Source organism: Crinia signifera, chromosome 4 (assembly GCF_055691185.1).
Source record: "Crinia signifera chromosome 4, ASM5569118v1, whole genome shotgun sequence".
NCBI lineage: Eukaryota > Metazoa > Chordata > Amphibia > Anura > Myobatrachidae > Crinia > Crinia signifera.
In genome coordinates this window covers 84,922,538-84,940,965 of record NC_139220.1, presented here as the reverse complement: position 1 = coordinate 84,940,965, position 18,428 = coordinate 84,922,538, and the positions used below count along the sequence as shown (strand labels likewise).

The window sequence follows — 18,428 nt, the reverse complement described above, 5'->3', positions numbered from 1 at the left end:
ATACATGGAAAATGCTATTTAACCCTTTGAGTGCCTACATCTCTGTGAGAGAAGATCAAAATATCTGCTAAAAATGCCAGTGTCGCTCACATTTCTTATAAATTAAAAAAAAAAAAAATGTTGAATAAAAAAAAATTTCCTATATAAAAGGTAAACGTTAGAATTCATTATGGTGAATAAAAATGTCTGGTTGGCAATTTTCACACCTATTTTGCCAAATTCACTTGGCTCATAAAGTGTTAATAACCAGATTCCACAGTAAGTTATTTGTCTTAAAGAGATAAAATATATATATATGAAAAGTTAACATTTAAACCATTATATTGCCCCATCATACTAAAACAAGCTCCATAGGAACATTGTCGAGTGTCCTCTGCCCTATATAAAGCAGTAACAATACATAGAATACCTACAAGACATTGCAGTACATTTTTCTTACAGAGACTATATAAAACTCAGCAATACTTAATGTTCTCAGAATCTATTCATTGAAAAGAGATACTGCTCTCCGATTAGTTCCAGATTCTAAAATAGTCAGGCCATTGGATCAAAATTAGTAAGCAGAGGGTTGTTTACTGACACTCCTGTAAAATTCTCATGACAGCGATCAGAAAGACAGCAATCCAAGGAACTAGACAGGATCAAGGGATAAATGTATCAAGCTTCAAAAAGTGATAAAGCAGAGAGTGATAAACCACCAGCCAATCAGCTCCTGTTTGTCATTTTCCAAACCCAGCCTGTAACATGGCAGTTAGGAGCTGATTGGCTGGTGGTTTATCAATCTCCATGTTATCACTTTTTGAAGCTTGATACATCTGGACCCAAGTCTTTGAGTCTTAAGTTTGCCAGTGCTACCCAGCTGAATTGTTGTTTTTTAAAGGCAAGCACACAAATGTTTGTGGATACAGACTCTACTGGATATTTATTAACTAATGATACACATTTGCAAGACTCAAAGCATAAGTGGCAAACCAAATAAACCTCACACTCGCTTTGTTGTGAGATTTTATGGTATAATCTGCATTTATTGTCCGTTCACGACCAAGACCTTAAAATCTTATAATAAAGTGTGCACTGTTGTTAGTGTGGAGGCATGTGGTCTGCATAGCACAAGACTACAAAACTGTTTATTCATTGCAGGCTATTGGAGTTCGGACAAAAGCCAACATTTGTGGCCTTTCGATCATGTGCTCAGGGAAAGTGCTGCATGCATTAATATCCATGCTTCTCCTGCAAGATATTATGAACCTCAGCAACAGAATCTATTTCCAGGTCAGTCTACTACATTGCGGTTGGGGGAAGATTTATATCTTGATATTAGTTCCAATTAGACAAACAAAGCAAGGCACTTGAGTTTTCATAGAATGAAACAGGGATTTTGGTAGTGGCTACCATGTTTGAATTAAATATTTCTTGTTAGGGTCACCAAATTCAGCAGGGAATGGACAGTAGATACAGTGAAAGGTATTCAATGCTGTTTGCGAGTGGTGACAGCGAGCAGGGCTTCCTGCTCGCTGTCACCACTCACCCTGACAGCATTCAACACAGCCTCCGCATCCGCCAATTCCCCCTCGCTCCGTTTTTTGAGCGAGGGGGAATTGGCGGATGCGGCTCCAGAAGCAGCGAGACTCGCGGCTAAAAACTGCGAGTTTTCTGCAGTAGCCGCGGGTCTCGCTGTTTTGGGGAATTCTCGCCGTCCTGTGACGGCGAAGATTTCCCCAGAACGTTGAATAGAGCGAGCGGCCAGCCGGCGCGGGGGTTAAACAGCGAGGATCGCTGGTTTTCTGCAATCCTCGCTGTTTAACCCCCTCGCCGGCCGCTCGCTGCAGCATTGAATTCCCCCCATTATGGTAAGGTATTATCAGAACTGTAATGATACAGTTCTATTTAATCCAATAAATAAAGGTTAATGGAATGTAGTAGAAGTACAACTAGTAACTTTATTTATAACGGTTTTAAGAATGTTTTTCTGTTAATAACATGACCAATAACTATCTTTAATGAGCTAGGACATCAGCCTCACATGCAGGTTGATCCTGACAATCATCCGTATCATCTGTATCCATTTCAGCCACACACACACACACACAGTTGTGGTCACATTGGGTGATAGCTGGTTGTTCAGCACAAACCGAGCAGCCGGATGTCTTCCAGTATCACAGGGGAGAGAAGTGGAAAGGAGCCAACACCAACGGGTGAGTGAGCCGTCTCTTTCGGGCTACCCTTACTACCAAACGTGCTATTTTCAGTAATTTCTCCATGACAGGGTACTGATACTGTACTTAGGGCCCGATTCTGGATCACCTGCAAAAGCAAAGTGTCTCTCTAGTGGACAAAACCATGTGCACTGCACGAGGGGGGGGGTTAGATGTAACATGTGCACAGAGAGTTAGATTTGGGTGGAGTTTGTACTTGAAACTGATGTCTATATTGCAGTGTAAAAATAAAGCAGCCAGTATTTACTCTTTACAGAAACAAAATAACACCCAAACCTAACTCTCTCAGTGCACAGGTAACATCTGCCCCACCTGCAGTGCATATGGTTTTGTCCATTAGAGAATTTGCACTTGCAAGTCAACCAGAATCAGGGCCTTAATGTAACAGGTCAAACAATCAGTATTAACCCCTTCCCGACATATGACGTACATTTACGTCATATGTCGGTTGGGGGTGAATCAAGCCAGCTCACGGAGTGAGCTGGCTTGATAGAGAGCAGGTAATGGCTGTATATTACAGCCATGTCCCTGCTCTCACGGCCACGAGCGGCGAGTTCGCCGATCGCGGCCGTTTAACCCTTTAAGCGCCGCGGGCAAAGCGCCCGCAGTGCTTAAATAGCTGATCGGAGGGGGGGCGCCCCCCTCCGGCGCCGATCGGGGCCCCCCGCAGCGCGATCGGAGGGTGCCGATCGGTTGCCATGGTAGCCAGGGGTCTAATGTAGACCCCTGTGCTGTCCGTGTATTCATACCTATTACATCCTGCCTCAGGCAGGATGTAATAGGAAGTGCAAAAAATCACTACGTTCAGCCATAGAGCTCTATGGCTGAACCTAGTACAGGCGATCGCGCCCCCTAGTGGTCAAGTACACTAGGGGGCCTTGTAGTAAAAGTAAAAAAAAAAAAAAAAAAAAAGTTTAAAAATAAAAAAAAAATAATAAAATATTAAAAGTTCAAATCACCCCCCTTTCCCCATTTCCCAAATAAAAATAAATAAATAATAAAAAAAATAAACATATTTGGTATCGCCGCGTTCCTAAAAGTCCGATCTATTAAAATATAACATTAGTTATCCCGCACGGTTAAAGGCGTAAACGGAAAATAATCCCCAACGCCAAAACTACGCTTTTTGGTCGCATCGCGTACCCAAAAAAAAATAGCTAAAAGAGATCAGAAAGTCGCCCATATCCCATAATGGTATTAATTAAAAAGTACACTTCAGCCCGCAAAAAATGAGCCCTCACCCAGGTCCGTAGGTGGAAAAAATAAAAAAGTTATAAGCCGCAGAACATGGCGACGCGACGCAAATTCGAAAAACCGTAACATTTTCTATTTTTTTTTTTAGTGGTAAAATGTAACGAAAACTATATAAGTTTGGTATTACCGGAATCGTAACGACCCATAGAATAAAGATAACCCATCATTTTAAACGAACTATGAACTCCAAAAAAAAACGTAACCAGCGCAAAATTGTGGAATTGCGTTTTTTTTTTTTTTTACCCCACATTGAATTATTTCCTGATTCCCCAGAATATTATACGGTATAGTAAATGGTACCATTAGAAAGTACAACTTGTCCCGCAAAAAAAAAGCCCTCATGTGTCTATATAGCCGGAAAATTAAAAAAGTTACGCTTATTTGAACACAAGGAGGAAAAAAAAAAAAAAAATTACCTTAAAAGGCAATGTCGGGAAGGGGTTAAAAGTCAGCTTGCTTAGCAGCACATACATTTTATGGAAACATACAATAATAAAAACAACTTTTTTCACAGCTTGTCAGATTACTTTGTCAATGATTTGTTACAATGTTACCCTTCTGTTAAATAATGGTTTATAATATGTGTGTTATCTAAGCCCTAAACATGCAAAGCATAAGTGGTATCCAAGGGGTGACAACACATCACTTACAGGCTGAATTTTCTAGTATCAGTATTACATTTCCATACTGGCAAACTGTAATGTCCTTTTGGTCACTACAGGAAATCAATGCCAGCTCATTCTGACAATGCCCAACATGTAAGTGTATCCTTTTTAAATTTGACCTTTGACCCTCCCGCTGTTTTTGAACTACACATCCCAGCATGCCCTGCTACAGTTTTGCTATTTAGCCATGCTAAAACTGTTGCAATGCATGCTGGGATGCATAGTTAAACAGCTGGAGTGCCAAAAGGTTCCCCTTCCCTGCTATAGACCCTTGTCCCACAACACTGATTTAAAATGGAAAAAAGAAGTCCTCCAGCTTTTCATACTAAGTTTAGTAAATACTCTCTACACACGTGTACTGAGAAGTCATACTGTAGTAAAGCAATGGACAGAGCTTAAAAATGCAAGCTTACCTTTACAAACAAAGCAAAGGTTGACTTTTTTTAAAGCAAAGTGCACTCAATGTACTAAATGATTTCTGCCAAAAGCTAGTAAACAAAGCTTACCAGGAAAACAAACATTTTATATGCACTCTCCCCTGAGTTATATTAACTAATTTTTGAAATTAAACCAAGCGACATCAATTTGTTTCTCTGAACAGTACACTGGAAGTTTACCAGGTAGCAAATCAACTTTGGAAATTAACTCAGTCACTACCTGAACGCGGTGACTCAACAACACATCATAAAAATGGAAAGAAAACAAACAATATAATCATGAGAAAAAAAAGTTTACAAATACTTTGTTACTTTTGGTTGTTTAGCCGTTTTCATCTTAAATGGTTTACAGTTGGTGACATTTCAGTGGAGCTGCAGTGATTTTCCACTATTCAAAACACTTTACTGCTGCATTTTCGGAAACTTTATATAACCTTACTCACCAATAATGAAACCTCATAGGCCAAACTATATTGATAACATGTTTACAAAGCACCACATCAAAGTTTAAAATATTGTCTACATCACATACAGGTCTGGTATGAAATAAAAGTTTACCTTGAATAGCCATTTGAAAAAATGGGCCTTCCTGGATAGTTTACATTCCCTTGCGAAGTAAGGCTCTCTTCCCCAGTCCCGTGGCATCTATTCCAAGATTCTGAAATGACAGACAGAGGTGTGCCCAATGCAAACACAGGCTTCTGGTCTGGCTGATGCTGAGACATGGGGGAAGTGTTCAAGTCATAGTGGTACATCTGACCCCCTGAAGTGCTGACACCATGCACAGAGATGGCTGATGTTTTGTTACCATAAAGGCTAGATCCAGAATAATGGCCAGCACAATAAACGGGACTGAACTTTTCCTGTTTTACTACTCCTGGGGTACATAACTCTATAAAGTCCTCTTTTTCAGTCTTCACTTGAGACATTGGTATTTCGGTGCTGGGCAGTAGTACATCCCCTGCAGATTCACCTGCTTTTGGTGTGCATTCCTGGAAAACGAGAGGTTTGCAGTCCTCATTTACTACACCAGATCTCATAACAAAAGGGTCATCAGTGGTCAAAGGAGAGAGCAAGTCAACAGCTTCATCATCAAAGAGAGGGTCCAGTTCCCACGAACTGTCCTTAATATCCCTGGGTGACTCTGGAGGCAGATCCAGATCCTGTAAAAGGTCAAAGGTGCTTTGGTCTCTGGACAACAACCTGGCAGAGCTGCTTCCAATGCTGCCCACCTGCCCTTGCACAGAAGGACTTGGCTGGGTGGACAGGTCACATTTCATGCTTCCTTTGTCTTCAAGGCCTTCCTGCACCTTTTCTGGGATAGAGGACTTTGCCTGAAGGCTGGCAATGCTCTCTTCCAGGAGCCTGAAATCTGCTTCGCCTGCTGGAACTCCAAGCTGCGCCTGCTGAGTGTAACCAAGTTCGTTGCCCATCACTTTTGTATCTGGCTCCCCCATGTAGAGTCCCATTGACAGGGAGACTGCCTTTGAGAGATCAGGCTGAGGTACATTACTCAAACCATTAGCTGGATCCGCAGGTACAGCCAGTTGCTGCTGCTGCTGCTGCTGCTGCTGCCGTGTGTCTGGCAGTGAAGCAGGTGGGGTTGGACAAGATGTAGAAATGTTCACGCAGGCTCCACCTCTATAGCTTGTAAATAAATCAATTACATTCCCTGTCTTGTCTCTGTAATGAGCACTCTTCACTGCCTGAGATCCATTGGGTGGCTTTAAAAGGTCTTTGGGATCCATTGGGTACTGATGCCTAAAAGATTTAAAAAATGTTATGGATATATAATTTAAAAAAAACAACTTTGTATAATTTACTTTTACTACAGTCACTTACCACCCTATTTAACTATTTCACTTTCAAGAAATGAAACCTACAGTATTTAACGTACCATAAAAGTATCATTCAATTCAATTAGAATCAAACAGCTCAGAAATGTTCACACAGCCCCTTTGCAGGGATTGATTATATACATTCTCCCATCCATCACCTTGCCGATGACTCAAACAAAGGGACACACATATATATACATACATACATACATATATATACACACACACAAAATAACAAATGTGTGGTATCACTAATGAAAGATGTGCAATACAAGTCACAAGTTGCTAACCTCAGTATCATGCCATTATTAATGAATAATAAGGCATGAATTTAAATAGAAATTGTTACTATATCATTGGATCTAAGGAGTCCGAAAATCCTTCCTGTAAACAGTCAGTGGTTCTGTGTTTGGGGGAACAAATGGAACATCGAAAATTTTAAATGTACACTACATACCTCAATCTACTCATGTTATTAATGACCACATCACTAAAATAATAAATGTTGTAAAGGCAGTCCATCTAGATTCTAGAACACATTTTTTTTTAATAAAACATTAGGATGATTATAAGCTAAAATTCTGACAAAGTTTATGATTTGCTTCCAAACATTTCCAGCATATATATAACAGCTAAGTAAGCATTGTTATGGATCTACGTGGCTAGATATTACATGAGAAAGCAAAATATTACTTCACATGCCACCATGACCGGCTACAATGATAATTGCATGTACAGTCATTTAGGAATTTCCGCTCTGACAGTAATGTCTATCTGAAACTGTGGGTTATTTTTATTTAAACATAAAGCTTTTAGAAACTTTAAAGGAAACGGTACCATATATTTTATTATGATCAGCATATTCTATAGCCAAATCACAAACTACACGAAAGTAGCTGGGGATTTCAGCAGTGAATGTGTTAAACTGCTCATTCAAGACGTCAGATCACAATATCGCTCCCTCTCCCTACATGGGTGTTTTAAGATCCTTTATAGAAACCCTTGGTGTCCTCTTATTTGAAGCTGAGACACTAAATTCAATGAAACAAAAATGTGTTTTGTTTTCTCTCTCTCTCTTCCCTCATATCTATTATACACCACTAACTTGTCAACTAAAAAGTGGAAACCACAGCAAGGCCAGGGCCACATACAGGCTTCTGCAACCATATGCAAGAAGGGAAGATCCCAAACAGAAGAGGAGTGTGCAGAGACCTGTTGATCAGCATGGCACACCCACTTCTCAAAGTCACAAACAGTCCCCACTACTAGTGTTTATCCTCTTCGGGGGGCTCTTGCAAGGGTTAACTGGGCAAAGAGGCAAGAGCAGAACTATAAATGTAACAAAGCAATACTGAGCGTATTACATGACGTAAAGCAAGTGGTTACAGGCCCGCCCACCAAGCCCTGCTGTCATAGAAAATGAAATAAACAGTTTCTCCTTGTATATGGGGGAAAGTAGCCCCCTCCACCCGTGAACGTCATAGTCACTAGTGCTGTCATTACACATACTTGTGTGTGTAGAGAGGGGGTAATAGGACAAGGCAGTGAGTGCAGAGAGGGGGTATCAGGACACAACAGTGAGTGCAAAGAAGGGGGTATCAGGACACGACAGTGAGTGAAGAGAGGGGGGTATGAGGATACAACAGGGAGTGCAGAGAGGGGGGTATGAGGATACAACAGGGAGTGCAGAGAGGGGGGTATGAGGATACGACAGTGAGTGTAGGGAGGGGGGTATGAGGATACGACAGTGAGTGCAGGGAGGGGGGTATGAGGATACGACAGTGAGTGCAGAGTGGGGGTTATGAGGATACAACAGTGAGTGCAGAGTGGGGGGTATTAGGACAAGGCAGTGAGTGCAGAGTGGGGGGTATTAGGACAAGGCAGTGAGTGCAGAGTGGGGGGTATGAGGATACGACAGTGAGTGCAGAGTGGGGGGTATTAGGACAAGGCAGTGAGTGCAGAGGGGGGGGGGGGGGAATTAGGACAGGGCTGTGAGTGCAGAGAAGGAGTAATTGGAAGTGCCTGTAAGTGCAGAGTAGAGAAGAGATATTAATTTGTGTGTAGATGGAGGGGGTATTAAGATGTATCTAATGGTGATGTGTGTGGTGGAATTAGGATGTGTATGATGGTATAGGAAGGAGGTATAAGGATGTAACTAATGGTGGGTGGGGGTATTAGGATGTATCTGACGGTGGGTGGGGGTATTAGGATGTACATGTGATAGGATGGGCTAGTGAGTGCAGAAATGGTTTGGGATACAGGAAGTGATAGTCATTAGTTTTATATAAGAACTTGTATTTTTGGAAGAATACCTAGTGGAATAAAAGTTAAGGCAAACAGAAAGGGATCCCAGCGCCTCTGTGCACAGCGCTCAGCCACCGGCCATACAGTGTATGCACGGAGAATAGCGTGCTAGCTCCTGTTCCTCATTTGCCCCCCCGGCTGCATGTAGCAGCAGCCCCCACCGCCCCCCAGCCCGGGCCTCAGAGAAAGTTGCAGCAGAGCCATAAGTGGGTTCCAGGAGGAGACAGCTGGGACGGATCCCTAGGAATAGGGAGGGACGGGGCTGACAGCTGCGGGTACAGTCGTAGGGTCAGTGACAGCTCCAGCACGGCAGGCGCCGTCACCCCGCAGCGACCTGCGCCAACACCGAGCATTTGCCCTTCAGCCCCCGTCCTGCCCGACCCTCTCCCTCGTCCGCTGCCCGGCTCATACTCAGCGGCAGCCTGGATCCAACTTCCAGACAGGCGGCGCCCGGCACCTGCACTCCCCCCGGCTGCTGCCCTCCAGTCTCCGGCTTTCTCGCGTATGCCCTGTCCCTGCCACTTACACATCACGGCCCTCAGGCTCCGGGCATGGCTCCTGGGTTCTCCGGCTGGATGCCCCCTCGGCGTGTAGCTGACAGCGGCCCCTATGCTCGGTGCACACAGCAGAGGCGCCCACGGGGTTGGGAGCCGCCTATCCCGGACATGCGGGGAGGAGAGAGCGGGCTGCTGCCGGCGGAGGGGGCTCTGTGCGTGCGGGCAGGGGAGGGAGCTGGGAGGGGAGGCTGCTGCTGCCGCGGCCGGGCGGGGAACGCTGCAACCTGTTGGCTGCTGCCGGCAACTACAGCCCCGGTTCTACAGCCCCCTGCTCCCCCCGGACTTGTCAGCCTGGGACGCTGCTGCGGACTAACGCTATTCCACTCGCGTCCCCCGTGTGTATGGGGACATGCAGGCACTGAGGGGATACCTTCCGGTACTAAGAAGCTTTACAGCAGCTCCCACCTCTGGGTCCCTTCTTGTGGGGTTTGTTTTTTTTCATTACAGGAAATCGTGAATCATTAAAGCAAATATTTGAGTCTGAGTGAAAACTAAAGCTGGGTACGTCGTACATAGGGTTACCACCTTTGTGTTGTGAGATTCCCGGACAATGCCCCACCCCTTGACACACCTCCAGCCCACCCATTGACCCGCCCCCAGCCCCGCCCCTTGATCCACCTTATTGTGGCTTTTTTTTAACCTTTGCTTCAATTCTATTCTTAATTTTGCACACCCTAATGCTACTTACACGTTACATTACACACTGTAGTGACCATTACACGTTATGCCACACATGATACCCATTACATGTTACGCCAGCCACCCCGATGCCCATTACATGTTACGCGATACACTGTGATGCCCATTACACATTATGCCATATACCGTGATGCCCATTACACATTATGCCATACACCAGGATGGGCATTACACATTATGCCAGGACTCAACAATTTTCCTCTAAATAGGGCAATATGGACAGTGCGCGCCGGAGGCGCGCGCCAAAAATTTACACCATAATGCCTATTACACGTCACATGCCCATTACATATTATACCACTTGCCATAATGTACATTACACGTTATGCCAGGGCTTGACCATTTCTTTTCCTAAATAGGGACAACAGGGACAGTGTGCGCCGGTGGCGCGTGGCAAAATTTTTTACACCGTAATGCCTATTACACATCACACAACCATTACATATTACACCACATGCCATGCCGTAATGCCCATTACATGTTATCCCAAACACTGTAATGCCCACTGCACATTACGCCACCGTGATGCCCATTAAATGTTATGCCTCACATGATCCCCATTACGTCAAACACACACTGTAATATATACTGTAAATAAAGAAAACTACTTCAAATAGCTAAACACTATAAAAAAAATACAGTTTTTAAATAACTATTATTGTAAATAAATAAGAGCGTCAGACTCCTGAGTGGAACAAGACACAAGTCCCTGATCTGTCTCCCAGTCGCTGCCAGCTGTGTCAGTAAGCAGACAGCAAGAGCAAAATCACATCAATAGCATTATCCACCCATGCCTGGCAGCCCAGGTGAGAAGCCACCAGCCCCCACTGACCCCCAGTTACTCACATGCCATATGGTGAAGAAGATGAGGGCAGCGCAGAGGACCAGGGACAACATGTAGCAGAGGCAGCGAAAGTAAATGCCATAGCGAGCGACGAGCCCAGCCCGGCCAGCAGCACCAGTCCTCAGGTGGCCGGAGAGCCCAGCGCAGCCACCAGCCTCGGTGCGCTCTGCGACACTGCTGCTCCCAGGCGCATTGGATGCGCGCAGCAGAGCCACCTCCAACCTAGCCCAGCAGGCGACGCCTCACAGGGCTCAGAAGTGTCCCGGCATACAATACGTTGTCATGCCGGGGACCGGGCAGTAGTTCCGCCCCTGAGTCCTAGCATTTCAAATCTCGCGCCGCCTGCGGTCCGGGGAAGGAGAGACGCTGCCACACCACCACTACTGGTCTTGATTGGTTGCCTGGACCGCAAGCTCCTATTGGCTCGTGGTCCGGGCAACCAATAAGGAGGACCAGCAGTGGTGGTGTGGCAGCGTCTCTCCTTCCCTGGACCGCATAGATTTCTATTACCCGGTCTGACAGGCAGGTCCTGACTCTCGTCTCGCGCTAGCGGCGCTACAGCTTCAATCAAGTTTCTCATACACCAAGTTGCGGCGCGGTTCCCGGACAATGTATAGTCCGGGAACACCACCCGTCCGGACTCCGGACACCGGGCTTAATTACCGGACTGTCCGGAGTAATCCCGGACGGGTGGTAACCCTAGTCGTACACAAATTAAAGCTGGGTGCACACTATATTTCCTAACAATATGCAGTTAACAATATTATTGTACAATAAGTACAATGCAGTGGTTCTCAACCTCGGTCCTCAGGGATCTCCAACAGTGCGCGTTTTCCAGGTCACCTCACAGAATTACAGGTGATCTAATTAGCTCCACCTGCGATCTTTTAAAATGTGCCAGTGAGTACCTGTGTATCTGTGAGGTGACCTGGAAAACGTGCACCGTTGGGGGTCCCTGAGGACCGAGGTTGAGAACCACTGGACTAGTGTACCCACTATATATAGGGCAGCAAGGACGGGTTAATGTTTAGCATTACTGCCTCACAGCGCTGAGGTCATGAGTTCAATCCCCACCATGGCTCAAACTGTGCCGAGTTTGTATATTCTCCCCGTGCTTGTGTAGGTTTACTCCGGGCACTCCGGTTTCCTCCCACAATCCAAAAATATACAGGTAGGTTAATTGGCTTCCAACGAAATAACCCTAGAATGTTTGTGTACATGTGGTGGGGAACATAGGGGTAGATTTATGAACAAACGATCAGGGGAATATGCATTATCCGCATGCCTTATGGCAGGGGATAGCGCTTCCCCTGATATATGACACCCTCTGAGTGGGTGTCTATCGTGCGGCGCTGTGGGGCAGGAGGCATAGCGCAGCTATGATATTTCGTGCTGCACCCCTGCCTCCTGCCCGATTTATGAACGGTCAGCATCGCTGACCGTTCCACCGCCTGCAGCTATTGACTTTGACAGCTGCAGACGGCAATGCCCTATGCCCTCAGCAGGGACAGCGCTGTCCCTGCTGCTGGCTCTGAGCTGCGCTGGGATCTCGCGTGAGTAGCGAGATCATGCGCAGTCCAGCTGGCCGGGGAGAAGCAGACAGTGCGTCAGTGTTAACTGACGCGCTGTCAGCTGGAGGTGACATCGCCGGAGGGGGGAGTTAGTAGATCTTATCGGTGTCCCCTCCTGCTTTGCCTCGCTCTTAGCGCCGCTATAATAAAACTACCCCATAGATTGTAAGCTTCACTGGGGCAGGGACTGATGTGAATGTTCCAATATTCTCTGTAAAGCGCTGAGGAATATGTACGCGCTATATAAGAAACTGTTAATAAATAATAATAAATATATACTTAACAATTCATGCTCCTAGGTGTCCTTATCAGCTCCTCTTTTCTCTGTACATTCGATCAGACTTTGTATATGTTGTTTATGCCTATGGGCGAGATGTACCAAGGAACTGTATTCCACAACACATCGTAATTCTACTAATCGCATATGTACTTACATATGCGATTAGTAGAGAGAGGATTATGTGCAACTTAAAAAGCTTGACATATGCATGCAAATATGCATGAAAAATACTTAAAATATGCATGAAAAGTGTTAAAATATGCTACATGAAATAATAGAAAAAAGTTATTTATTTAAAAATCAGCATACAATTAGAAAGCAGTATAGTAACATATTGATAATTAACAATTATTTAACATTTTGTTACTCTTGAAAATGTAAACAATCAGGTACTGTTTGAAATGTTCGTTAGTAAGATTGTGTCTTCTTTGATCACTCCAAATATTTTTATATTTGGAAAAGGACCATTCCGCATCCACCGGGGTGGTAACTGGGCAGTATTTGAATTCGGGTGCTACAGTATGTTATCACTTTTTTTTTTTCTTCCGGGCTGCTACAGCAGACTGCAGCATCCTAGGATGATCTGGCATCAACTACACTGATACTCAGGAGAGAGAAACGGCTGACAGCAAGCAGCAGGCCGCCATTCACAGAAGAGATTCCTCGTGGGAGGCACACTTTCATGTAATATGCAATGATGAGTATAATAAAACTTAACTTTCAATTCCAATTTTTATCTAAAATATTGGCTAATTAGCCTGACAAAATATATATTTATCATAAAAATGCGAAATTGTATACTTCTAGGATTATAAGCGAGGTATTTCTACTGAATATTTGGTATCTGCATTCAGCTCATTCCTCCCTTTTTGTTGATTGCCTCATTACAGCTATATGTTTGCACAGACTATTTCATCCAAGAAAATCCTTTTTTACTTATATGTTAGCCGGGCGCCCGGCTACGCTACGCTGACAATATAGCTTTGGCTACGTTGTCAGTGTAGCCATTGCCGGGCAGACAGTTAATAGGCGGGGGTGGGGGGGAGATGGCGGCCGCCCTGGTGTTACTTACGGGCAGGGCGGTCATCCACGGCGGTGTGGGGTGAAGGGCTGCATGGCAGTGGCTGGCGTCAGTGCAGGGAAGGGTGTAATGGCGGCAGAGGGGGGGAGATCCCGGCAGCCGCTGGGGGAGCATCACATGGTTTCCCTGCTCCCCCAGCGGCACTACGCTAATAGCGTAGTAAGCAGCAAGTGTCATGGCGGCCGCGATGCGAGGATAACAGTCCCGGAGGCACCGGGGACATCTGGATGGTAAGTATAATGACACACATACACACTACACACTGGGCCTTATTCTAGTTCACTCTTTCTGACAAAATCCTTCTTAGATGGACAAAACCATGTGCACTGCAGGTGGGGCAGATGTTACTTGTGCAGAGAGAATTAGATTTGGGTGGGGTTTTAATTCAAAGTGAGCTCTATTTTGCAGTGTAAAAATAAAGCAGTCAGTATTTACCGTGCACAGAAACAAAGTAACTCACACAAATCTAATTCTCTCTGCACAAGTAACATCTGCCTCACCTGCAGTGCACATGGTTTTGTACATCTAAGAAGGATTTTGTCAGAAAGAGTGAACTAGAACACAACACACAACACCCACTAACAGGATCATATGCCCACTATCCACGTCATACTCCCTGTGTCCCCTCGCGGGGCTCGCCACGCTTCGGGCTCAGTGGCTCGCTGCGCTCACCACACTTTCTAAAATTAACTCCACGCCCACGTGGACACTGGGGGTATGACGTAGATAGTGGGCATATGATCCGTTATGTATTAGTAGGGCTCCAGTTCCGTAATTTGCGTAAGTTACGTAGTTTACGTAGCCAGCATAGTGGTGTATTGATATTCTCAACGCGCGTAACGGGCGCCCAACTAACATATAAGTACCAATCCTTTTCATATATTAACTATTTAATATCTGCAGCATACATATATAAATATTCTGCATCATACATATATTCTGCAATGATCCCAATACCTTTTGCATACGGTTCAACATTCATTTTCACAGTTGTGGCTATATGTCTGCAAAAATCTAATAAATTCATTATAATATATTCTATTTGTATTTAACTCAGCAGATATACAGCCTTAACACCTCTTATTCCACAACTGTCAATCCTTGTTTAATAGCTCCTTAGATAACATTACTTTGTATCATATCTCTTCAACATTTAGTTTTCTGATACGTATGTTTCCTATGCATGTAACCATTTCACTACTTTATCTATATTCTGTGTGGGAGAGACTTTCTGGTAGCAAATCTCAGCCTTGCAATGCTGCTGCACCAGGGCTGACCTAACCCTACATACAGAAGTGTCCTCTTCACACCTACCCTTTTTTTCTATAGGTGTGTCAACTTCTTCTCTCACCCTCCGCCCGCTCAATTTTGAAGATGCTGGGCAGCAGAAAGAATTGAACCTCACACACTGTACTGCACTGTCCCTTTTTTTCCAATCTCCCCATGGATACCTTGTGTTGCTTTGCTATAATAGACTAAAAATTGTTATTTAACCATCTAATACCCCTTTGAAACAGATCCTCAAAAACCCAGGTATTTCCCGGATATAAAAACTTGGGTGGAACTAGGTTGAAAGGTGCTGACCCCATTTCACACAGCAACCAAAACTATTTCCCGTATTTCCCGTGTCGACCCCTTTCACACAGAAGCTGGATTTTTCCTGAAATATACTGTGTGTCATAAGAAAAGGACAGTTTTAAAGGCACACAGAGATGAGGTCATGAAAAGTGGGTGTTGACTGCTCACTGCAGTGTATTAACCATGGCACAAGGATATGTTGTAAACACATTTTATTGTTTTTATATACTGGTAGGTACATATTACCTCACATGGCTGTCGGTATATTTACACTGTGGCATCTTTTGACTGTCCCAGTCATCTGTTTGCAGATCTCCTCCTCCCCTGTCACTGCCAGCAGCTCTCACCTCTTGCTCCTTCCAGTGGGCCATGCTGTCCTTTCTTCAGCTCCCTAATGACCTTTGAGGCCAGCCCCAGAGCCATGCCCTCCCAGCCAACCAGAGAGGCCCATCCTCACAATCAGTCAGTCAGCACCCACCAGGAGAGCCAATCAGTGCCTTACAATGTGTAAGAATCCCAAAAACCCAGGTCGCACCCTTTCAGACAGACGGCTACCCGTTTTTTTGGAATTCAGACCCGGGAAAAACCCAGGTAAATTCCAGGGTTGAAGCCCTGGTATTTTAGACCCGGGTTGACCCTTTTAGACCGAGATAAAACCAGGGTCTACCCTCTTGGACCAGGGAAATTCCTGGATTTTTTTTCCTGTCTGAAAGGGGTATAAGAAGCCTTTTATCACTATTTAATCCCAGGCTAATGGGTACTATTTTTTTTTACTTTGACTTTAATCATTAACCAAAATTACAATTATCCAACACACTGGACGAGTCTACAACTGTCCTATTTAAGGACACACCCTAACCATACACGAACAGTGTAGGTTAAACAGACACCACCAATTACTACTGTATAGATATAACGTATCAAATATTCAGTAGAAATATCTGGTTTATAATCCTAGAAGTATACAATTTCGCATTGTTATGATGTCGTATATATTTTGTCCAGAGGCATAGCATGTACCAATGGTACCTGAAGCAAGTTCACATGACACCCCCCCCCCCCCCTCCAATCATCAATGATTTTGATAGATTGTAAAACCACAACCCCCTGCCCCCCCCCCCCCCCAACCTCCTCCCCCCCCCCTCATAAATGATTATTATTATTGCCCAGTGCTTATTGTCAGGCTAAATATTTTAGATAAAAATTGGAATTAAAAGTTAAGTTTTATAATATTTATTGCATATTACATAAAAGTGTGCCTCCCACAAGGAATCTCTTCTGTGAACTGCTGCTTGCTGTCAGCCGCTTCTCCTGAGTATCTTATACCAAAACTAATGTTGATATTTATATTGGTTCTATAAAAACTTTAAATCATATGAGCTTATTGTCCTGTGCAGGATACGAATCCCTTCTGCTACTCGATCAACTACACTGACCCTCATCTCCAGCACCAATGGATAAAATGTCAGCATAGCATGTGAAGACGGCGCAGTGGAAGGCTTCCTCTCTGCTCTGCATACTCACTGTGATCTGGCGTTCCCTCCGCGCCGCGTGATGTTACAACCCTTCTGCCTACCTCTTCTGCTGCAGAAGTCTCTCACTCTCTTGGCGTAAAGTCCCAGGCCAGGGGCAGGCAAAGGTTCAGGAGCTTTGTGATGGCATCCGCCCGACTGACTTTTATTAAAACGGATTGGCAGCCTAGAGCAGTGTCAGAAGTAGTGTACATCCAAGGTCCCCCTCACTGCGCACATATTGGCCTGGCCTGCACACTCAACCACTACCTGGCCAGCAGCAGCAGGGCACAGCAGTGCCGTGATTTGCGGGTGGAAAGGGAGCAGGGCCTAACACGTGAAGTGCCCCTCTGAAAATTTTGCACCATCACTAGATTTTAGTAAAATATGCAATAACCAGATAGAATGGGCAAAATATGCAAATACATATCTGTCTCTAGCAATTAGTATCACAAAGGGCATCTCTTGTGATAAAAGCTGCCCTTTGCAAAGCAGCCAGCAGGGGTTGAGCGGGTCTCCGCGACTCTCCCCCTCCTGCTGTGCTGGGCAGCCTCCTGCTCAGTCGGCTGCAGGGGGGCTGTGGGCTCCACCTTCTTCTCCCTGCACCCGGAAGGTGCTAGGGAGGAGGAGGTCACTAGTTCGGGTAGCACAGCAGGATACTGTCTGGACACAGGTGGGGGGGGGGGGGGGCAAAAAGAAGGCAATAGTCTGCAGCTGGTGTAACCCCCTTCAGCAAAGAATTGGCAGTGGGGCTTTAATGCATATGAAAATCGGTAACAAACAGATGACAAGGTTTTTAACGCATTTTCAGTTTAGTACAGTCTTACCCTATATCATTCAGTGTGTACGAAAAATAAAAATAAAGATTTTTCATAAAACAAGATGGTCACTGGTAAAGTCAATTCACATCACTCAGTGGGCAAGATGCAGCAAGCATACCGGCATTTACTAACTCCGTAAGCAGGGCCAGCAACAGAATCACACTGACACGCTCCCTCAGCCCGTGGCCTGCGCTCTATCACACTGATGCAATCCCTCAGCCCATGGCCTGCACTCTAACACACACTCGCACTCACTCAGCCAGTGGTCTGTGCTCTATTACACTGAGGCCTTCCCTCGGCCCGTGGCCTGTGCACTATCACACTGATGCACTCCCTCAGCCCGTGTCCTGCGCTCTATAACACTGACGCACTCCCTCAGCCAGTGGCCTGCGCTCTATCACACTGATGCACTACCTCAGCCCGTGGCCTGCGCTCTATCACACTGATACATTCCATCAGCCCATGCCCTCCGCTCTATCACACTGATACACTCCCTCAGCCCTTGGCCTGTGCACTATCACACTGACGCATTCCCTCAGCCCGTGGCCTGTGCTCTATCACACTGACGCACTCCCTCAGCCCATAGCCTGCGCTCTATCACTCTGACGCACTACCTCAGCCAGTGGCCTGTGCTCTATCACACTGATGCACTGCCTCAGCCCGAGGCCTGTGCTCTATCACACTGACACACTCCCTCAGCCAGTGGCCTGTGCTCTATCACACTGACGAACTGCCTCATCCCGAGGCCTGTACTCCCTCATCCCGAGGCCTG

At 45.3% G+C, this 18,428-nt stretch overlaps 1 protein-coding gene across 3 annotated transcripts in view; it reads right to left on the bottom strand.

Moving 5' to 3' along the window:
• Window positions 1–9,600, bottom strand: part of NR3C1 (nuclear receptor subfamily 3 group C member 1) — a 163,059-nt gene extending 153,459 nt beyond the window's left edge. The window contains exons 1-2 of one of the 3 annotated variants that reach the window (XR_014473370.1): window positions 9,241–9,600; window positions 5,131–6,333 (exon numbers count right to left, since the gene is read on the bottom strand). Coding sequence is in view for 2 of the 3 variants with exons in the window: in XM_083181916.1 (XP_083038042.1) it covers window positions 5,131–6,320 (1,190 nt within the window). In the remaining variant the exon portion in view is untranslated. The remainder of the gene's footprint in view (window positions 1–5,130; window positions 6,334–9,240) is intronic. The other 2 variants (XM_083181916.1, XM_083181917.1) reach the window with 2 other exon arrangements.
• Window positions 9,601–18,428: the final 8,828 nt, after the last annotated feature.